General features: G+C 42.3%; 3 protein-coding genes across 20 annotated transcripts in view; 1 reads left to right on the top strand and 2 right to left on the bottom strand.

The window, feature by feature from the left end:
• Positions 1–116: 116 nt before the first annotated feature.
• LOC120546095 (C5a anaphylatoxin chemotactic receptor 1) lies at positions 117–2,899 on the top strand. Its single transcript, XM_039780872.1, has 2 exons — positions 117–479; positions 643–2,899. Exon 2 carries the CDS (start codon positions 655–657, stop codon positions 1,708–1,710), a length of 1,056 nt encoding a protein of 351 aa, XP_039636806.1. The 5' UTR covers positions 117–479; positions 643–654; the 3' UTR covers positions 1,711–2,899.
• LOC120546087 (dapper homolog 3) lies at positions 2,690–12,367 on the bottom strand. The gene is made up of 4 exons (XM_039780860.1): positions 11,879–12,367; positions 6,152–6,263; positions 5,690–5,800; positions 2,690–5,479 (listed from the first exon to the last, which is right to left on the bottom strand). Exons 1-4 carry the CDS (start codon positions 12,107–12,109, stop codon positions 3,963–3,965), a joined length of 1,971 nt encoding a protein of 656 aa, XP_039636794.1. The 5' UTR covers positions 12,110–12,367; the 3' UTR covers positions 2,690–3,962.
• A 1,297-nt stretch (positions 12,368–13,664) lies between these two features.
• gramd1bb (GRAM domain containing 1Bb) overlaps positions 13,665–23,433 on the bottom strand; it is a 98,734-nt gene continuing 88,965 nt past the window's right edge. For 16 of the 18 annotated variants that reach the window (XM_039784908.1, XM_039784782.1, XM_039784800.1 and 13 more), the window contains 6 exons: positions 22,972–23,075; positions 22,502–22,793; positions 22,219–22,230; positions 20,875–20,982; positions 20,334–20,454; positions 13,665–18,509 (listed from right to left, as the gene is read on the bottom strand). In XM_039784908.1, coding sequence (XP_039640842.1) covers positions 18,420–18,509; positions 20,334–20,454; positions 20,875–20,982; positions 22,219–22,230; positions 22,502–22,793; positions 22,972–23,075 — 727 coding nt within the window. In that variant the 3' untranslated portion in view covers positions 13,665–18,419. The remainder of the gene's footprint in view (positions 18,510–20,333; positions 20,455–20,874; positions 20,983–22,218; positions 22,231–22,501; positions 22,794–22,971; positions 23,076–23,433) is intronic. The other 2 variants (XM_039784788.1, XM_039784854.1) reach the window with 1 other exon arrangement.

The following is a 23,433-nucleotide window of genomic DNA, read 5'->3' as shown; positions in this document are numbered from 1 at the left end:
AATTGTTTTTTGGCTGCTGAGGGTTTATATCAGGTGTTTAACATTTAGGAAATGCTATCTAATAAATCCACTGTTCTGGAATCTAAATTACAAAATGATATTATGCAAAAAGTGCAAGTTATACCGAAAACCATCTACAAGCTCTGACAGACTGAATAACGTTTGCTTTTGTTTCATGCACATGTTTTACTTGATTTGTTCTTTCTTCTAAAGTGTCTAAAGTCTCTTTGGAGACAGAAAATACTGACTTATAGGTCTGAGTTCTTTTAGAGGGCTGAAATGGACAAAATGTGAAAACGCTCTTTGTCTTACTTCATAACTTTAGTCTATATAGGGATATTGTGCAAGAGAGTGTGTGCGCGCGCATGTGTGTGAGTGTGTAAGGTGAAAGGAGTATAGAGGGTATTTAAACACACTTAAAAGCAGAACAGCTCTATTACTTCCAGCAAGCAGTGTGGGTGCAACAGTCCTTTGAAACCGTAAGTTGGAAAATCTAATTTTAAGTTTTAAATGTTAGTTTTTTGAAACTAAGATATTTTACATAGGCTATTTTTAGGACAACTATATGGGCTTAGCCTAATAGTTTCAGCATGATAAAACAAGTTATAATGTCGTAATATTTAACAACCTTTCCATTTACAGCTTTAAGCAGCCATGGGTGACATCTCGGACAATGAATCTATCTCTAATATAGCCAATACAACTGACTATTACGATTATGACATCCTGTTTCCTGAAATTTTGACCCCTGAAATTCAACCGATCCAGATCGCGGCTCTGGTCTTCTACGGCCTTGTGGTCCTGCTGGGTGTCCCCGGAAACGCTCTGGTGGTGTGGGTGACAGGGTTCTGCATGCCGCGCACTGCCACCTCCCTCTGGTTCCTGAACCTCGCGCTGGCTGATCTTCTGTGCTGCCTCTCCATCCCTCTGCTCATGGTCCCTATAGCCCACGATGACCACTGGCACTTCGGCTCGCTGGCCTGCACATTAATCAAAAGCCTGTTTTACCTGGTGATGTACTGCAGTGTCCTGCAGCTGGTTTTGATCAGTGTGGATCGCTGGATGCTGGTCAGCAGACCCGTCTGGTGTCAGAACAACAGGCGACCTAAGCGGGCTGTCTGCGTGTGTGTTGCTGTCTGGTGCCTGGCCCTGATAGGCAGCATTCCCCAGTTTTATTACACCAAGGAGATCAAAGCAGGTGAAAACAAGCGAGAGTGCCTGACAGTACACACTACAAAACACGGTGCCTGGCTCTTCATATCCATCCGCTTCCTGCTGGGATTCTTCCTCCCTTTCCTGGTGATTGTAGTGAGTCACGTGGTGGTGTACAGGAGAGCAGAGAGCGGGCTGACCCGTGCTCGGACCCGCTCCAAGCGCACCCTGAGGGTCATCCTCGCTGTGGTGATGAGCTTTTTCCTCTGCTGGCTCCCACTACACATTGTGGACTTTCTCACATTGACGGTCTCTCGGTCATCCATTCACAGCCCAAACATTTACCTGGCACAGGTTTTAACACTCTGTCTGGCGTATTTCAACAGTTGCCTGAACCCGCTGCTCTACGTGTGTCTGGGCCGGGGCTTCAAAGACAGCATGAACCGCTCACTGCGCGGCATGCTCCAGTTCATCAGCGAGGACCCCACGACCAAGATGAGCATCACTAATAACGACACCAAGAGCTCGAGCAACGGGAAGGAGACAACTAAAATCTGATGTTGTATTGAGTTTGATATAGTGTGTAGTAGCCTACGTTTGTAGTAGCCTAGTAGTTTGGTGTCTACTGTGTATGCTGTTCTTTTAAAAATGTTGGATCTCCATAGGTAGGATATAGTTTAACAAGGGCCACCCCTTCTCTACTCACTGCATTGCAACTGGGAATCCTAACCATTGGGTTTCACCATAAACTACCTGTGTTAAGAATTAATTTTTTTTTTGACACACTGGTCAAATAAGCTGAAGAAAAACTTCAATATTTGAAAGTGTGAACAGCAACCTCTGCTGTATATTTTGATAAGGATTTTTGCTTATGCAACTGAACAACATATGCAAAGATGTAATCCTGACTGCCTCAGGAATGAAAATCAGGAACTGTTTTTTTTATTATTTGCCAATCAGCAAAATTTCCTGTAAACTTGTCTAATGCTGTTGCAACTGCTCCCACTTCTGTTTTTTGCTCCTACACAAGGATGATCTCAGACTGTTTATAGTCATATTGTCATTAATAGGAATGTAGAAATGGCCTGAGTCTCTATAACTCTTAGTTGTAATTCAAGTTTGTTGTCAGAAATATAATTTTCTATTAATAAATAAGAATGTATTCTTGTTATTCCTGTAAGACACAGCTACGTCCTCTTGTGTAACAGTACTATGCATAGACCACAGGAGGGAGCTACACTCTAAATCGCTTATATTCAGTGGCCAAGGTGCAGATGCATGTAGCTTCTGGCCTGAGACCCATTGTTTTAGTGTGTCAGACCCTAAAGACAAAAAAGAGACAATTTAGGGATGTTTGTAAGTTGGTCAAATACATTCAGTTCAAACAAATGCCCCTCTTTGCATGTCTACAGAAGTCTATATGTAAATTCATTAGCATTTTTTACTACTTGCCTAATGCATATTTATGATGTTTTAGATGGATCTTGTTGTACCAGGTCGATTTAAGATTAAACAAAACAATAACAATGTACCAAAATTAGGAGCAAAATCGCTTTTATTTACAAACTACATTCATTCCAAACAAGGCCACATTATGATATATACAAAAGCATACATATTTACAAGAGTGTCCAAGTCTGAGTCCCTATGTTTCATGAATCTGTGCACTTGTACATAATGTATGTGCATGCATATATGTACACTGGTACCTCACTATGGCCTCTAATAAACCCATTCCTGACTCACAGACCTGTTGATGCTCATTGGTCCCTACAGTTTACAAAGAGGCAGTGCTGAGTATAAGAAATGATACAGATAAAGGGATATTCCCTGCTCAGAGATTTACAATCAGCTCATGAATCTTTAGACTGTACTAAGAAAACCAAATGTAAACATAGGTCTGTACTAGAGGCTTTTTCTATAGGATGATGGCTAACTGCAGAAAAAAATCCTTGCTCTTAAGCGTCAAGTCTTACCACGCTTTATTTTATTGGTCTGTAGTTTTAAAAATAATATTCTAATAATTTCAAAAATAATTTCCAAGAAGTTTCGTGGAAAGAACTGTGTAAGTTTTATTAAGTGCAGAGCAGGTCGGCCAAACATGCAAAATGTGAAATTTTGTGCATACAATTTCTAATAATAAATACAATTTCTAGGAATATTGAATTGGGTTTAAATTGAGCTGTTCTCTCTGATTAGTAGCAAATTACACAGTTCTTTCCAGGACACTGTCTAGGAAATTAGTGGAAAAGTTTGGACCCGTCAAATTTCTTAAAAAAAGTCAGTGCCACAAAACACTCTAATTTCTAGATTTTTGGTGTTTAGCAAGACATGAAGCTTTAGACTATGTACCTATTAGTCATGCAGAATTGTATCTGGCCAACTCGACACTGTAGGAATTAATTAACCACAAAGCTATGATAATTAACTATATGTCCAACAGACATCAAGGAGAAACTGCATATTCAGTCACTTGTCACCATGTCCATGTCAACACAGTGTAACTCACATTAATGGGGATGATTAAAAATCTGCTAGAGATCATCTGGTTGAATTATCTTGTAGCTGACAACCCTCAGACACTAGACTAATGGGCATTATCCTGCTCTAATTGATAATAATTGGTGTGATGCAAAAAGTCTCTCACCAAGAACATACTGTACTGTAATTAGAGGTAGGTAGAGTATACATACTGGATTGGTTAGTTAACATATGATAGGTGACCAAAATTAGCAGCCACAGTGTTGCTCTGACAATGACTGTCAAACACAGTATTAGGTTATGGGATTAAAACAGGTTTGAGCATTTCCTCAAACAGTAGTCATGACTTTAAGGGACCCTGAGCGGAATCTGAGAATCTTCTTTTTGAGAGCATGGGAGGCTTTGATCTTGACAAAGGCTTTTGGTTGAGAGGGGGCATTGGCAGAGGCCTGTGGTGAAGGTGAGGATGAGGAGGAGGTAGAAGCAAGACGTGGGGGCAGCTGCTGGGGCCACACAAGCCCCCCACTCTCATCTGAATCACTGGACAGTGAGCTGGAGGCCGGGGAATACACCTCGCTCATGCTGGACTCGGACTCTGCAGGGGCGGCGCCAGCATAGCCCTCCTCTCCCTGACAGAGAGGTGCTCTCTCCTGGAAGTCTGGGTGCCAACGCGGGGTGTGCTGCTGCTGCTGCTGCTGGTGGTAGTTCTGGGGTTGGGAATGGGGACAAAAAGGACCATGGCGAGCTTTTCGAGGGCGTCTATGCGACTGCCCTGCTATGGTCTCCCCTTCATCCTGGCTGAGCTCTAGGTTGGAGCACCAACGTCGGCTCTCTTTGTGGCTGTTGTGGCCAATCTGCGGTTCACTGACTTGGCTTTGGTTCTGAGCAAGATCCCCTCTGCCTTGGTGCCTCTCGGTGGTGCTGTACCTGCGCTCAGGCAGCACTCGCTGGCCCAGGAGGCTGTTTTCAGACTGGGATCGACTGGTTTTACTGCTTGATTTCTTGGTTCTCTGCCGCTCATTGTGGCTCTTCTTAGAAGTTCTGGACTTGGAGTTCTGGTGGTCAGGAGAGGTGACAGCTCGGGTTGGTTTAGGCTGCTCTGAGTTGTAGTGTCTCGGGGAACGCACAGGGGCATGGAAGGCCTGTCCAGGAATATACTGAGCACTTACTAAATTGTTTTTGTGATGAATAGCGGGATGTGGATGTAAGTAATGCTGGGGGGATGGAGGCTCACAACAAAGGTCAAGAGCCCCAACACCACAGTTGGGGTCCAGGGAGGGCAGAGGTGATGGTAGTCTCTCAGCCAAGGAGTGCGGCCTGGACTGGGGGTAGGGCAGGGCAAGATAACAGTCCTCCTCCAAAGATGGGACCTCTCCTCCACAGGCCTCCCCCTCTAAGAGGTCACAACCCCAGCCCTGGCTATTAGGGTTTGCTGAAAGGTCAACATGGGGCAGGAGGTGGGGGTCCGTAAAGCGCTGCTCTGTGGTAAGAGACTGGGTTCTCCTGTGGAGGGAGCTGTGTCCGGAGGCACTGCAGTATGGGGGGTCGGGGCTCAGTGTGGTGCGAGGCTGACAGGGCCGTGGTGCTAGGGTATGACGCTGGATGAGACTTAGGATGTAACCCTCTACCCTCAAGGCCTGCTGGTAGTCCTCCTCTGTGATCTGATCCTCTGCAGGTTGCTGCTGCCAGGGTTGGTTGGCTCCGCTGGGGTCCCACTGCCAGGAGTCCACTGCTGCACCCTCTTCAGCAATGCCCTCCAGAGGTGGGTAAGGGGCAGAGAAAGAACGGGGTAAGGTGGTGCGTGGGACTGGTGCATCCAGTTCTCCATTCGGCATGAGGGGGTCTCCTAATAACAGAAAACAATACTGTTGTAGGCCAAGTGTTTTACATTTTAGAAAAAGGTAAAGAAGAAGTGAATCCATGCTCTGATTTGAAACAGTTTATAATGCCCAAATGCCAAAATGATATGCTATAATTTGCGTTGCTTCACATACACATAGAACAATAATGTCTGTGTGTGTACCTCAGTCTTTCCAGATCTGCTATTTTGTCTTACCCACAGACTTTGGCCTGTTGTTGGTGTAAGCCCAGGAGGAGACCCCATCTGTGGGCTCAGTGGAACAAGATCTTCCTTTATGCGATTGACCCTCACTCGACTCATAGAAACCTAGGAAATAGAATTAGAGAAAGAGAGAGGGCATGCCTATCTTATTTATTATAGCTCACTGTTCATTCCAGTTCTCTAAAAATATGCTGCTCGTGTCTCACTGCATTTCACAAATAGGCCACAAAACAAGATTACAAGCAACTGGAGCATGAACGAACAATAAGAGCAGAAATAACATTACAAACTCATTCCAAGCATATTTCAAAATGCAAAGAGAAAACACGAGTTTCGTTGTATAGCGCATATATTTAATGCAAAAGAATCCCCTCGGTGGCTTTATTGAAATTACAAAGTGCACATTTAGAAACATACATGTGACAGCTGTGATTACAGAAAAGGTTTAAAACTCGCCTGCGTATCCTTGAGCTCCATCATAGCAGCCATCGTCAGTGTCGATCCTCAGGTCTCCCACCTGCTGTTCCAGCGCCTGCATCAGGCCCCATGGGGAACTCTGAAGAGCACTCTGAAAATAAACACAATCACATTCAGGCGGATTTATTTTTTGTCTGTATTTGATTGCTCTGTTGAAAAGTAATTTTTTAAATAGATGGTAAGAGGAAACAATCAGTGATTTAAAAAACAAAGCAAACAGTCCTCTCAATCAAATTACTGGTTTGCCGAAACGCTAATGACAGAAGCACAGCTGTAAATCCTTCACTGCTTGTTTCTCCAGCTGCTTTCCAGTGCTCATTTTGTTTGGCACTCAGATCACCTGTTAAGATGAACTCTGATTTTTCTTTTTATATTATAGGTAGATGGGGTGTTTTAATTTAAATTGGGTTTATCATTATTAAATAGAAAATAATCCAGTTAGTATAAATTGGATTATGTTATCAACTACTGACCTAATTATAACCATGTATACAACACAGTCACTTCATTTTCAAAGATGGATTTTTTAATCTGATGAAGGAGAGATTTTCATTGTTATTGTGGTGTATGTACAATAAAAATAACCCAAATGAGTAAAAGCACAAAATGTCAAACCGATAAAGCCACAACTCAGATGTAAATGATCCTTTACTAGTTACTAAAATACAAATGCGGCCATCACAAGTCATCACTGTGCATCACTGAAGACCATCCGTGCACCGCAGCTATATCTGTCACTGGGCTCTCTAACGTAAGCAAGCTTACGGGAGAGCAATGAGTCAGAACATTAATAATTCAAGGACCGTGTTGTCTGTAAAGGCTAGGGGGAAGTTCTTTTTACGTGGGTGGGACACACGCACACACAATCACGGACACACACACACACACACACACACATTCTCCACGTATATAGACAAATGCGCTTGCTCATACCGCTCAGATATACACAGAAAAAAAAGACAATTTAAGAACAGAGAAACACACCATACACACTCATCCTTGTACTTCTATCTCTAACATGAGGGCCCTCCGCTGATTTATATACATACATATATAAAAGCGCACAAACACACACACACACACACACACACACACACACACACACACACACACACACACACACACACACACACACACACACGTGCACAACACACCACGGCCCCAGTTCCACTGCTTGACTATTGAGGCATTTCATTTGGTTGGAGGTGATACTGTTGACACTCAAGGCTCATTTAGAGACTTCGTTACCAGAAGATTGAGCGTGTCCTCGTAACAAGGTGACACTTTATACATGACAAACCTTCTATGATAGAGCACCTGTCAGACAACTGCTACAGTCTTCTGCACTTCCTGAGCACTGATTTTGTCTGTGTGAATTTGTCTGTGTTTGTTAAAACATTGCCTTTAGAAATGTAGACAGGTCATACGGTGTGCAAAGTTGGTCATTTTAACATGGGGGTCTATGGGGATTGACTTGCTTTTGGAGCCAGCCTCAAGTAGAGGAATTTCCACGTTGGCTTTATTTTTCAGCCCCGTAGGTTGTGGGGTGTGCCTAAGTGCATCCTCAGAGCTGCTAGCATGAAGACTCTTTTGTTGATTAAAAGGTCACATTTAAGGTTAACATTTGCATAACTCTTCCTTCATAGCTGAAGCTTAAAAACATAGCAAGTGTTTGTGTCTCAGTGCATGTTTAATCTCCTAAAACTATAATGTGTCAAGAGAAAAATTCCAAAAATGGTAGTCCAGAAAAAGTCTGGACTACCATTTAGAGTGGTAATCTTTTGGTCAGTGGGCCAATCAGCGCTTAAGCTCTGACTCCTTTGTCCTGCAGACTTAATGCGGTCATAATGCGAATGCTGTTGAGGCGCAATTGACCCAAGCTAACCTATGCTTCCCACACAACCTCTTCACCCCAAACACTGTCATTTATTTTGTCTCGACAAGGGCGCTTATTGTCTTACTATAAACAAAGCATTAGCATCACTACATCAATATGGTTTTGTGTGGCACAAACGAAGAGTGGGGAGCTTTGTTATAACTACTCGTGTGGGATAGAGAAATAGATGGGAGGAGGGGAGACTATTGGAAATCAATTAATCAATTATGCAGATTAACACAATTGATTGCCTACCTCTTTGTGGCCATGCCCACAAATGCACACACACACACACTGTGCATGGAGCTGGCTATTAAATTATAATGCTGCAGAAAACAAACAAACCTTTGTGGATGACCCGATCCAAACACAATACAACATTTAGTAGTGTGGCTTTGGAGCAGGTAGTCTTACTGTAGTAGGGACCATTTTGCAAGCTGGGCATTTGATTGTACTCCATTATTAATGGTCTCACACTGGTTCCTTGACACTGTATCATTACTGTTTTACAGCATCCCCTGCTCCAGGCTGGTGGGGGGATGGGGGAGACAGAGGACACGGTGCAGTCAGCCTCACCTAGCCCTTAAGATGTTACGCACTGGGTGTACAACACATCAGGACCACCTGCTCTTTCCATAAAAAGAGACTGACCAGCAGGTGAACCCAGACAACACCATGTCTGATTATTTACTGATTTCACATGCTACGTCTTGATCTGACCTGGCCTTTAAGAAGCGACTGAAAACCGGAGTCAAAAAGTCCTGAATGCAAAAGCACACTTGGACATACAAACTGATTCTGATTGAGCTACTGGGGAGTGTAGATGAAAAAATGAGAGACACAAGAATTTCAAGCCAAGATACAAATAAGCTTTTGATCGTGTGAGAGAGGGGCGCTACAGAGACATACAGAGGCAACTCTGCCATCCGAGCTTGGCTGTTAAAAAGAGGATTTTCAACTGTAGATTACACCTCTAACCACTCACTGGTTGAAGGGGTTTGAAACGATAACGCCGGGATATAAAAATCTATGGAACAGGACACATGAGGCATGCAGCAGCACTGCTGGACCCTCTGTAATTAAAGCAATGTTGTGACTGGTTCCACACAGAGAGGGCTGTGGGAGGCCAGAGACACACACACACACACACACACACACACACACACACACACACACACACACACACACACACACACACACACACACACACACACACACACACACACACACACACACACTATGGCACCAGTTCCAATGCTTCACTAAAACACTGATCTCTTTTTTACTTCAAATACTGTATATACACACACGTTTAAACGCTTTATTTTAATAAGGTAAATGAAATATTTATGATAAATTGGAATTTAACAGAAGTTGACACAGGTGCACACAGTGTTTACATAGACGTAGTGAATGGCATTCATTAGTGTGCTCTGACTCCATCGTACGTGCTTGTAGGCAGAGCAGCAGAGTGGCTTGGCTGTGAATGGAGTCTCTTAAGAGAGACATGCACCAGGCTGTGCTCATGTGTGGGACCAGCTCATAGTCCTTCATGGTGCGTCTGTGGACATAATGCACACATATATTTTCAGAAGCTCATTTCCCTGATTGCGTGCGTGTACAAATAAGCCAAATAACATGGATGTTTGGATTCCTTTTCTTAAAAATGTATTTATTCTTTATCTTTGTGTGCCAACACACAGCGGAGGAAACTAACCAATGATCCACGCGACTACACAAGACTAACGGTTCTATAGTTTCACTAATGATGTGCTGCTGTCTTTAGGTAAGGACACACACAATCTGATCAGTGACGAGCCACAAAACTAAAGCAAGATGATAATTAAACACTTGATTTGAGGAGGAGATAACTTCAGAACACTCAATGTTTCTAAAACTCAAACACTGCTCCATGCAAATGGATGTAGGCCTATGTATGTCACACACTCCTAGACAATTCATACATTCTCTTCCACTCTTCAAACACACACAGTAGGTAGCTGAGAGAGAGAGAGAGGTCAGAGCTCCGTGCTTTCCCAGCTGCTGTCTGCCGTCCCACAGCTGTCAACACCTTCAACCCCACACAAACTGTATCCGGGAGAAAAGGCCTCAGCCTTTACGGGGGCACGTTCAAGGCAGCTACACGCACGCGCACACACTGGCAGTCCCACCGGTGTGTTGTTTTCTGTGTCACGCCAGAAAACTGCATTTTGGAGACTTAAACCTACATGGAAGATGAGATTGGGGATTTGGCTTGGACGCAGATGGTGACCTGATATCACGAAGACTCAATCTGAGACTTCAATTAGATTCCAGGCAAACAGTATTCTCCGAGGAATGTCTCGTGTAATTACTCACACGCTTGGATAAGCATAACAGTTAATAAACATCGATCCACAGATGCGTTGCTCAGAAAATGAAAAACGGGAAAATATATGCAGCCCTAAGGGGAAACGCGTGTCACCCCTTCACTGGCTTTGGAAATGGCTGTTTTCTGTCAATGTGTGGATGAGAAACCATCCAACCAGCTGAAATGCGCTGACAGCCCCCCCCCCCAGCACCAGGGGATGTGAATTTACTAAACTGGTGCGTGTGCACACTGGAAACACTTGACCCTCGTGCACTCCGGCTATTATACATCTTTCAAATTTGTTTTTTATAATTTGCTTAATCTTTGTTTTCTATCAGAATTATAAAAACCAGTCCACAAGCTCAGATGTGAACTAATTTAGGCCAAAATAAATCACAGTGCCCATATCATGCCATACACAACTGACGCCAGTGTGCGCAAAGGCCACCTATGCGCCTTCTCTGTCCTCTCACTGGGGCCTCGCTCGGAATCATTAGTATTCTGCTCCATATGCGCCTATTGTTAGGCCCCCGGCGGAGAAGAAGGAGGGAGGGAGAGAGGAGAGAAGGAGGTGTGAAGAGGAGGCGGCTGATTTAATTTCTGTTTCACCCTCTTTAATAATGGCTTCCTATTGTACCAATGTTGAGACAGCTTGCTGGCTGCGCGAGAGCAGCGGCCAAACAGAAACAAAACTCCCAGACTCAAAAATGAAACTCAAGCAGCATAACGATAAAAAAAAATAAAAAAAATAGGCTGCAGTCCATAAAAAAAACATAATTTACAGTGTCGGGCTCAGTGGTGCGTTAAACTTTCCGTGGGAGACGCTGTTGTAGTATGAAAGTTGTATTTTTTTTTTTTTTCTTTTTGGGGTAACCCAGTTTTGTATTCTCATGTTAATTCTGGAAACATATTTGTCGCAAATTCGCTTGATCTCGACATAGGAAAATCCATCTCATAAATGAAATGGAAGATAGTTACGACATAAAAATGTTTTCTGCAACAGCGACATACAAGCTGAAAGAATAATCCATTTCTTTATGATCTGCAGAGAGCACAAATGCGAGCTTGTTAAGTAGTAAAACCTACAAAAGTCCATGATGAGGGAACAATGGGCCATTAAATAGTCGGTCTGTGCTACAAACGACGGGTGCTCCACCCCCTGATTTCGTTACCCAAACGGCATAAATCTCAGGCCAAAGCACAGACACGCATTACATCCTTTAAACAGAGACCCGATTAATCAAGTTGAGTAACTTTTTTTTTTGCAGATAGAGGTCACCTCTACACAAAAGGCGCAGCCCCAACCCAGAGTCCATGCAACGGCCAAGGATTACAATGAGGATACGATGTAAAGGCTAGTATTCCAAACTATGTAGGAATGGTAGATGGTGTAAAGTGGGGTTTCAACACACGGTGGGGGTAATATGGTGTGAGTCTGCTGGAATCCAAACATGCAGTAAAATACACTCAAACTTCTTACCAGCTGACGCCTCAGTGTCAAGTTTTCCTGCCCCCAGCTGCTGAAACACGCCAGCTCTCCTCTGGAGCAGTCTTGGAGCAGAGGGTCTCCGAGAGCCAGCGCCCCCAGCACCAGGCACTCCTGTCTCTGCTTGCGGAGCTCCAGCTCACACAGTCCGGCCAAACTCGCCTCCAGGCGCTCCTTGGTCCGACTGCGCTCCACAGTCACCGGGAACGAGAACGCACGATGCATGGCCCCCCAAAATCCCAGATTTACATGCACTGTAAAAGCAAATGATTTCCCTAATTTGGTGTTCTCCAATTGGCCCAGATTTACGAGGGCATCCGCAGGCTATAAAGAGCCATGCTGCATCCCATTCCCTGTGATAGTATGGTTGCCTTGGAGCAGCATGGTTTCCCAGACCATCTATGCGCTATACATTTTCTATTTCGCAGCTGTCAAACGCAGGCACGGAGCCCCGCCCTCTGCGACCAGCCACGGAGAGAAAAGTGGGAGTCATCCTCCCCTCTTTGCAAATCCAATCTCAGCCTTCATTGGACGTGAGAGGCTGGTGGGGTGCTGAGCGTAACGTTGTCCCATCCCCCTTGATTCATTACAGTGACGCGTCGACCTCACCCATCTTCCCAACTTGGCTTGGAACTAAATGGACTCCTTCAGGGGACGGTTATTTCTGGGAGAGTAGTAAAATAGCGGGATTGTATTATCCTTAAAAGACTGAAAGCCACTATGTAACAATAAAGCAAAGAGTACAATAATAAGGAGACTGATATAGCCGACTGGTGAAAGAAGCTGTAACAAATGGATAGCAAGTAGACAGGTAACAATAACCTAATATCATGATATCAGGCCAGGCTGCATAGTGTAAAAATAAAGATGCTGCAAATGTAAGACGTTATGAAACATAGCGGATAGTTTAATGGTATTGTGGCACTGGTATATCACTGAATTAATAGTTAAGATAAGATCAGTGAAAATAGTTATATTTTGTCTTAAAATGTAAAAGTAATGGTGCATTCAGCTGGTATACATATGTATCAGCTATTTGTTTTGTTTTTAGAAATTACAGTATATATTGTTACCTCATTAATCCAATCAGGAATCACGTTTTTTATCCTTCACCTCGCTGCATGCTGCCCCTGTGCTGCATGCCTTCATGATGCTGAGGAATGTTAAACACATTGATGTTTGGAAAAATCAGAAACTGAAAAACATCTTTGATTCAGTGACATATTTCAGATGTTACTGTGCCGTTTTTAAGGCATTGGCTACATTAGGTATTTTCTATTACTTTAGAGGTATTTTTCTTGTAATTTTAATTTAGTTGGTCCATTCGCATCCCAGTTATTTCAGTCTCATTCTCTTTAGCCTCAATGACCTGGACTGGCATCCTTAACCTGCATTCACTCTCATAGTTTATACAACATAGAGACAGTGGTAATTAAGAGGTAATTTATGCAACAGTAATTAAAATGAGACAACAGAGGGCCATAGGAATCCTGTGGGCAGACTGCTCTGAGCATACTGTAGGTGATAAGAAACGTGTGCTGTATGTGCAGCTCCCAAAATAATGCTTTCAATAGTTTACATCAATTTTTTAAAGTCTTTTGCTGCTTTTTTTAAAGTGCAGTAACAGATGAATATTTCATCTTGGCGTCTCATAAAATCTTCCTCTGTAGTACTCCACTGTAAAGTCTCCTGAGGTCAAACTCTTTATGAAATGATTGTGATTTGTTAAAAAATAAAGTATAACGGTGAATCAAGTCTCCAAATATAGCAACACTATTTGTATATTATACATTTTTTTTTTATTCATACTTCCATCTCTACTTCACATGAACCAGAAAGCCACTTTTATCTTCAGTCTCTATGAGGCAAAGTCTTCAGCTAGTCAAAACCTACGCGCAGCGCAGGTTGGATTCTTTTGTCAGAGTGTGTGTGTGTGTGTGTGTGTGTGTGCACACACACTGCAGATATACACAACATATACTTACAGTATATTTATCTCATGTAGAAAGTTAACTAAAAGTCTCTCTAGAAATCAAAACATTTTCTAAAAAAGAAAAGAAAAAAAAAACACAGTAGAATTCTTTTTGAACAGAACTACACCAGTACATATTTTATCAAGACACACTCAAAGAAGATTGAGAAGAATTTGCTGTGAGTTTGATCAGTGGTCATTTTCAGCAGGTTGTGTGTAATTCCTATCATACGTTAACCAAGGTGGTTAGCTAGTACCGTGTTGCACCAAGGTCTTGCTGGCTCTGGGACAATTAATACAGTCAATGAAGCCGACAATTCATTAGTTGTCAGTGACATAACTGTGGCATCCAGAACTCTCAGGTCACCTTGGTTCCACAGCTGTGCAGCGATAGCAGTCATACAATCGTTCGTGTAATGCAGATAAACTGTGAAGAAGAAAGATTGAAAAACAAAAAGAGCAAAACATTTGTTACCTGGGTCTCGTAGCTTGGATTAGTTTAAGTCAAATTTGTTGGATCCAATAAGAAACATGAAGTTTTGAAGGGAATGATGGTGAAAAAATATTTAATTTGCATAATTGTGGAGATTGATGAAATTAAATTCAGTTCCGCTGTGACAGTTCCTTGGAGGCTTGAGTGAATATCTAATTTGGACAGAGGAGGATGTGTGTTCACAGCAGTTCAATATTAAAATGTGTCTTCTCTATAAACGACTTCCCTCAGCCTTGACAGTGAAATAAAAGTGTCAATGTCCCAAGATTAAAATCAGGTCAATAAAACCAACGTTGGGGAGTACAACCAACTTAATCAAGCATTTACCATGTTTCGTTCAAAACAGTATGAGAATGTTGTCATTTTTAAAAGAAAAAATGAAATACAAGCTTGTGAGAAAAAAACAAAAAAACATTTCATCTTTCACTTTGAAAAAACATACACTTTAAATCATTTCAAATCACTCACACTTTCATATATATATATGACATTTCTGTACCATCATATCCATGAAGTGTAACATCAGGATTGCGAAAGTGATTTCTATAAAACAGAAAACATTTCCAACCACTAACATTCAGGTCTTAAGGTTCCCATGTGTTATCATAACTCAGTGCCTTCTTAAAATGTAATACACGCACACACACAGTAGGGGTCCAATCCTGAAGCCTTTCTGCTGTTCTCAATAAGTCAGTCAGTAACACACCATGCAGGCGCACAGTAAAGATACAATTCCCTCATACAAATCACTCATTCCTGCCTTGCCCTGAAAAAGACAAGTGTTTCAGTCTTAGATTGGGCTTTGGGATGTGACATTGAAAGAAATTCACATGTTGAATAGAATAATGCACAAATATTCCATTCCAGCAGAAGTAATTTGTTGCACAACAATCCAGCAGGATTAAAATCCAGCCATTTCTAATGAGTTTGGAAGTTGTAAATCACCAGTGTGATTGTCAAATGAACTAAAACACCACAAAAACAATTTCCCCAGCCCTGCAATCACCTCCAAAATAAATTGCTGTCATTTCTTTCTTTCTTTCTTTCATGCTTTATCTGAAAAGGCCTTAAAGGGCTTTCAATTTCTCTTTTTTTTTAACACAAGGAAGTTTTGTTTATTTTTAGAAGTGCTTTCATCACTAAAGTCTGTCAGCTGTCAGGGATCGCTGTTGACAAACTCTTCAGAGATGCTCTTTACCGCACCTAACCCAGTATATATATAATACATGACATACATGATAAATACTTCATTTAAAACAACATGATAATTTGTGAAGGTACATTTTGACTTTTCTTTTGGTTCAATTTAGTTACGTAAAGTTCATTTTCATGCTTTCATTGCATCCAAGACAGACACTTGAAATCGGGGAGAGTATAATATGGGTTGAAGTAGGTGTTTTTAAAGGAATAGTTTGACAATTTGGAAAATATGCTTATTTGCTTTATTGCCGAGAGTTATATCAGAAGATTGATACCACTCACATACGTGTATATGCACGCTAAATAAGAAGCTAGAGTCAGGAGATGGTTACACTAGCATTAAGACTGGAAAAAAGGGCAAACAGTTTGCCTGGCTAGCCTGTATGCTAGCCAGACGAGTGATTTCCCCTGTTAGCTAAGCTAGCTGGCGGTTAGCCAGTAGAGCCCTGATGGCAACCTCCGGGCCTGAAAAGTGAAGCCAATGCCGAATTGCCTCAAACCTGCATTCTTTCTAATGGCCAGCATGGGGCGACTCCACTGGTTGCAAAAAGAAGTTGGCTTTTATAGAACTCTATGAGAAAATGACCCTACTTTACAGCTTTACTTACAGCGTCTGGTCGTACTAAAAGACAATAAGAAGTTGACTCTTCATTTTCCCGGTAAATACATTTAGTTTTAACCCTGTTTTTCGCTAGCCAAAATAAGCATTACAGATGCACCTTGCTAACCAAGCTAGCTAGCGCTAGCTCGTAATTTAGCATTTCATTTAGCGCTCCTCCCCAGCACCACCCTCTCATCTAAATATGGTGACTTCTGGCTCCAAAAACAAATGGCGATGGACAAAATGCCAAACTCGAGGCTTCAAAACGGTAGTCCACAAACCAATGGGTGACGTTGCGGTGGCTATGTCCACTTCTTGAATACAGCCTATGGTAGGGCCAGGAGTTGGGTTAGCATAAAGACTGGAAACAGGAGGAAACTGCTTGCTAATCGCCTGCTGGCTGTAGCTTCATATTTAACATACAGACACGAGAGTGGTACCTAACTTTCGGCAAGAAAGCGAGTAAGTGAATTTGAAAACTGTTCCTTTTAGAGATGTCAAGCCACTAATGTGGTGACATGGACAAAGAGTTGCTCATAGAGGGCAAATGAAGGGTTCATCTCCAAAATGTTTTATATCCATTTATCAGAGAAAAATAATCAAGTTCATTTAGATGATCAATTCTGTCTTCTTCCTTTTGTCAACCATGGATTTTAGCTACATAGTATGTGTCAAACAGTGACATTAATTGATATTTTAAGCAATCAATAATTTTGTGAAAGTAGGTGTAACTTTGTTTTCAAATGTTGGATATGTCATTTTGGAACAAAACTCTTCGATTGTAAACTGTACCCTGGTGGGGCAAATGCAAGGCGGCATCCAAATGCATTAGCATTAAAAAGGCAGTCTGGCCGCTGAAGCCAGAAAAGAAAAATTAAGAAACATACAAGTGTGGAATGGTAAAAATGTCACACTTTACAGCACACACTTGTGCGCACACGCACGCATGCACGCACTCTCACACACACATGCGCGAATATAATCGCGCAAATGCAGAATCATACTTGCACACTGGACATGTCACAGACATATCTGGCATGCATTTTTAGAAGAAAACACTTCGTTAGAAATTCCTTAACTGGTCTAGAGCTCTGATAATTTCTTTATGTACATTAATTAACAATAAATATAGGTAATGTTTATATATTTTGAAATATATATATTAAATAATGAAATATTCTTATATATTTCAAATATCTTCATAGAATTCTTTCTAATTTGAAACATTTTTAAAGAGATATAGTCACAGTTTAGTAATAAAACATGTAAGAACACAGGTCTCCCTATTGGTCTGGCTGCAGCACCCCTTTTTCAAAAATGAATAGGCTAAGTTCTGGCCTTTTTGTCCAGGCTAATACATTCTACTTCATTAGAAGGATGAGGAATAATGCAACGCAAGGTAGCCAACACTGTGGCAGGGACGACTGATTATGTAAATTGTGTATAATGTTAAAAGTACTGGCTTAGGTCGCATCAGTCATTTAGATTCTACTTATAAATATTTCAACACAACAGTCTGACAGGGAACCAGCCCTGACAAAGACAACACAGGCAAGCTTCAAACAAGGCAATAGGGACCGACTGGTGAAGCTGAGCTCCCAGCTACAACACTCCTTTTTGGTTGTGGAACGATACCGTACTCTGATCACATGGAGGTTACTAAAAGGACGCTGCAGCCAGGACCTCTCGGGGGACGATAGGTTTGGAACAGTCTAGAGAGTGTAGACAGCCATTAAGACTCAAAGGGACCCCCCCCCCCTTTCTTCGACTCAGTCTCACCTCGTCTTCTGTTCTTCTTTTATTTTGACACACATAGACTGGAACTGGACCACGTTAACACTGACTGAGGGGAGCTAGGTTGTCTAAATGCATGCAGTAGTTTTCCTTCTTTCTCTCTGCGACTCTCTGGTCGAAATGGCTTACAGTAGGATGCACTTGGAAATAAGAGAGTAGAAGGAAACGGTTCATCCCGCAGGTGTAGAGAAGGAGCACCTTCCCACAATGCTTCAATGATGTTGGGGACACCTCAGTTCCTGTGTGTGATAGGGGAACTTTCTGTCCGTCAATTTCCTCCTCCTGGGGGTTCTAAGCTCTGTGCACTGTAGACGACTGTTCCACTCTTTGTGTCTATTGGACCAGCTCACCGTTGGTCCCGCCTCCCCCTCTGTCCTCTCTCTTTGTCTTGCTGCTGCCTGCATACTGGTTCACAAACAAAACAGGTCCTACAGTATATTGCACAGCACGCCCTCATGGCCTTGTTGGTGATGTGTCAGTGATAGCGACTTCTCTTCTCCTCAGCCTCGGAGCTGTAATCACTTAAACCAATGCCTCGCTGGAGGTTCAATAAGGAGTCTTTCATCTAAAGAAGAGAAACAAGAGTTAGCTTGTTTATTAAAAAAAGTGAAATTACACTGGCCTACATTAATGCATGGAACAAATAGGAATTCCCTCACAAGAAAATTCATGACCGTAGCTAGCTATGAGGTCAGTAATTATTTCCTAAAAAAAAAATAAAAAAAACACTCTCTCTGCATCCCAGTGACGTTAATCCGTTTTGAAACATACAGCTATCAAAGACAGCTATCTGTGCGGGAGAGACGGGCCACACCGTCTACCTGAGCAGTGCGTGTGCGTCGCGGAACCTCTTGCTTTTCATTTCGGCACCCAAACATTACACACGCGCAGAAGAAGAGTGAGAGTAAATTGTGACCAGTGGTGGAAGAAGTACTCGGTTCCTTAGCCTACTTAAGTTAAAGCAGGCTAGTAATACATTCATGTAAAAAAATAAGTCCCGAATTGAAAATGTTACTTAAGTAAAAGTACAGAAGTAGGCTATTGTCAACAAAATGTACAGACATAACAGGCAAAAATATAGTTTTTTCAATTCACTGGTCAAACTTTAGGTGTTGGGCTTTTCTGCTTCCATAACATGTCTTCATAGAGCTGAGCAACAGACACAGTCAAATTCTCAAACTCTCATTTATGGCGCTGTTGTTTTGTTTGGCATGAATGGTTTATGAGTCTTGAGGATAACTGGACAAATGTAGACAATGTTTCATCATAGTGAAATATTTCAATGGACTTAGATTGTCACGTCCAGTTCCGCTCTTATCGGGTAGAAAACAAAATTCAGCAATCTTAAACACTTTTGCATAGTAAATCCAAAATATTATGAGAAAAGTCACAGTGCAACATGCACATATACCAGTTTTTCCACTGACTGTAGTGGCAATTATCTAATATAACCACAACACACTGCACTTAGCAGAAAAAGTGTGATTCTTTTTTCAACCTCTGCTGTTACCAAGTTCAACACAATTTGTATATTGTGTGATTCCACTTGCCATATGCATGCATCCAGTAGTTCAGGGTTAGTGGCTCACAGGCGCCCTCTCTCTGTAGTGGATGTAATGCCTTTTGCAGTGCTCAATTGTTAGCCTAAAAAGCCAGACCCACATCAAGATGTTGGGTCTCGGAACTCACCATTGACAGGGTTCAATCCGAGGGGCGGGATAAACGGCTGTCTTTCAAATTCCCTCTGCACGCAATAGGATAGCGCTACAACCAACCAGAGCAACGAAGAAGGTAGCGGAGCTAGTTGATAGATTAAACTTTTGCCGTATCCGGTCGGCAAAACTCCGAACACATCTTCCTTTTTTAATAATGATTTCAGTGCTGTTCTCTTCTCAAAGAAAAGCTTAACTCCAAGTCTTCCAGAAGACCGCTGTTCCCAGCAGCAGCAGCCATAAGCCCTCCCATCGACTCTATACACGATATGATTGGCCTGACCAGAGTTTGGTTTTTCCAGCTCGCAAGCCAACGGAGAGTGCCTAGACCCCCCTGGCTGCAAATTAAATTTGCTGCCGCTAGGGTGCGTCTAGATTTCTAGGCTACTCAATTGGTCATATATCATGAAATAGTTCACTTGGCAAAAAGGCTAGCTAGCTATGGTGCTAAAATAAGCTGTTGAACTTTTATATAGTGTGCTGCGTCTGAGCTGACTGTGGCGAGCCAATTCTATGACTGACCAGTAGATACAGTATGTTCTGTTCCTAGTTAACATATGCAGTGTCTACCCATAACGTTATACAAAAGCACACACATTCCCAGGGAGTAGTTAACATTTTCATATCACATCATAGTTCTGACGTGATTTTGAAAATGTCTCTTTACGTCCGAGTACCTGGTCTAGCAGCACTACTGACGACTTGATAATCTCCCTCCACTTCTGCAGCTCGACGTCATGGTAACGCTGCTGCGCCTCCAGGAGCTGGGCCCACTCCATCTGTGTCTGAGGCAGTTTACTGGCAAACACACACACACACACACACACACACACACACACACACACACACACATTAGCCAACATCAGGGTACAGCCCCTAAATCATGACTTCCATTTTGAGGGACTGCCAACAAACAGTTTGGTAAATTGTTTCAGTAAGCCCAGAGCTATTCAGGGGTAATTTTAGAAGCTCCATGTTTTCCTGTCACACACGTCAATGGCCATATGGATATAGTTTAGTGTGTATGTTTTACAGTGTGTGTGTGTGTGTGTGTGTGTGTGTGTGTGTGTTTAGGTCTGTAACGGTATGTGTGTGACCACCTTTTGAGCCAAATAGAACTTTGTATTCTAAAATGTCCAAAATATCAAGTAACCAAATAAAATAAGTTCTGTATAAATAATGGATGCTAATACTGTAGGTGTGTGTGTGTGAGTGTACCTTTCATGAAGCCGCAGGCCTTGCCAGGTTGTTAAAGACTGCGCCGAGTACTCCAGCATCCACAGCTTGTAGAAGAGCATCATGTTGAGGAACACCAGCAGGACCAGGCTGAAGGAGGGCAAGAAGGAAAGAAGGAGATTCAACAAATGAGTCTTCCCCTTTGCATTGTTATTCATTCATGATGCCCTTAAAGGGACAGTTCACCCCAAAATCAAAAATACATATTATTCCTCTTACCTGTAGTACTATTCATCAGTCTAAATTGTTTTGGTGTGAGTTGCACAGTGTTGGAGGGATGTCTGCCTGATTTTCAAATGGAACTAGATGGCACTCTGCTTTTAATGCTCAAAACGCCCCAAAAAATACATTTTTCATGATTATCACCCAGTTACTCAAGATAATCTACAGATCTGGTTGTGAGCAGTTTCATGTAGGAACTATTATCTTTCTACTGAACTACACCTGCCAACCGTATCACCAGTAGAAGAAAGCATACTCATGGACGAGAGACTAGTGCTCGTAACAGGGCGAGATGTAAACATGAATTGCCTTCTCCACAGCTGAGCTCCTACATTTCCCACGGTCCCGGCTTAAGCAAAAAGGTGACAGAGCCTTTTCTGTTGCTGGTCCTCAGCTGTGGAACAGACTGCCACCTGACATCAGAAATGCCCCTTCAATTGTGATATTCAAAGCCAGGCTCAAAACTCATCTTTTTACATTGGCCTTCCCGGCATCTTAATTGTCTTATCCTGCTATGTTTGTAATTAAGTGTTTGTCTTTCGATGTACTTTTTTAGCCTAAAATCACTGATTTGTACGTGTTTTATTTTATTTTTCTTATTTTATTTTATCATCCTGTGGCTAATGCGCTATGTACAGCACTTTGGTCAGCACGAGCTGTTTTTAAATGTGCTATAGAAATAAACTTTACTTACTTACTGAGCTGTAGCGAATCTAGCCCAGGTGACCTAGCAGTATCGGTTAGCAATAAACTAATTTCCACAAACTAGCAGTTAAGCTCACAAGCAGGTTTGTGGATTATCTTGAGTAACCGGGTCATGATTTCTGGAAAGAGACATTGGTGTGATCTGAGCACCCCAATATAATGATTCTATTATATTCGAGAGAAGGCAGACATCTCTACGGCCAATATCTCCAACGCTGGGACATCGCACCAAAACACCAGATTGATAGATAGGTCAGAGGAACAATATGCATTTTTGATTTTGGGGGTGATCTGTCATTTTTAAGTAGCTAATGTGTATATGGCAATGACAAACTATGCTGGGAATACTTTTTTTTTTAACAAATTCCTCAGGCTTTGCTGGCTAACAAAATGTTGTACCTTAGACAGATCCTATGGATGGCAATGAGAGGAGAGGAGAGAAAGGTTACACTCAAGACAACAATGAGATATTTATAAGAAAACTAAATTTGACAAAAACTCCACAGAGCCTACTGGAACAAAAAAGATGAAATAACGAAACAAGTGACTTTCTGTTTTAATACATGAGATGAGCATGTGTCAAATGTACTTGCATCCTCACGTCTTGATACACAAGCATCCCTATGTGAGTGATTGTGTGTGTGTGTGTGTGCGCGTTTGTGTCTTGTGATGAGTTGCGTACACAAAGCTGATGATGAGCAGCAGTTTGGAGACGCTGTAGAGAGCGAGGCCTGCAGGCAGGTGATGGTGCTCTGGACTCTGGTGTCTGGTTTGTGTGGAGCCTGCCACTTGTTTGATCCTCTGAATCACTTCCTCATCTGTCGGCGTGGTAACGGGGCTGAGCGCCTCGTCCATATGCTGGCTGCGCATGTGGGGGAGTGGCCTCTTCTTCCGCCTCACCGTGGAGTTTTTTATCACCTTCGGAGAGAGCTGGTGGGACTCCAGTATCTCCTCCAGCTTGGCCAGCTCCAACTCTGAGAGGGAAGAAGACAACTGTTACACCTTCATAGACTCACTTAAAGATTGCTAGCTATGTTGGAGTATCTGTTTAATTGTTTTCATTCCCATCTCCTCTTTCTTTAAAAGCAGCCAACATTTCTACAAAACATGTCACAACATATTCTAACAACAACAAACAACACTCAAGTTTACCTAGATGGCGGAAGTTCTCTGCTAGCCCGCTCCAGAAGTTTTTCTCTATGAAGCCTTTCACCAGCCCCCACGGCTGTTTCCTGTAGCGCAGCTCTGTCGATACCCTAAGAGGCAGACAGAAATGCATTTATACTTATGGATAGACTAACAATAAGATGTAAAACTGGAAATATAAATATGTAAAATACTAAATTGAGAGCAAACTGAAAAGTTGCTGAAAACAAAAACAAAAGATTAACATAGATTGACCTTAACATAAATCAATGTCTCATTTGGCAGGTGAGAGCTGTTGGTGTCTGGCCACATTTTAAGGCCCAGACACACCGACCAGACGGCTGACCCTCGGCAGAAAAGGCAGTCTGACTGATCAGTCTCCCCAAGTTGGTCAAAAAAATGCCTCGGAACACACCAAAGCGACGAGACGTAATACGTCTCCATAACAGCAGGCGGCGCTAATCTGTA

Source organism: Perca fluviatilis, chromosome 2 (genome assembly GCF_010015445.1).
Source record: "Perca fluviatilis chromosome 2, GENO_Pfluv_1.0, whole genome shotgun sequence".
NCBI lineage: Eukaryota > Metazoa > Chordata > Actinopteri > Perciformes > Percidae > Perca > Perca fluviatilis.
This window is presented reverse-complemented; position numbering and strand designations above follow the sequence as displayed.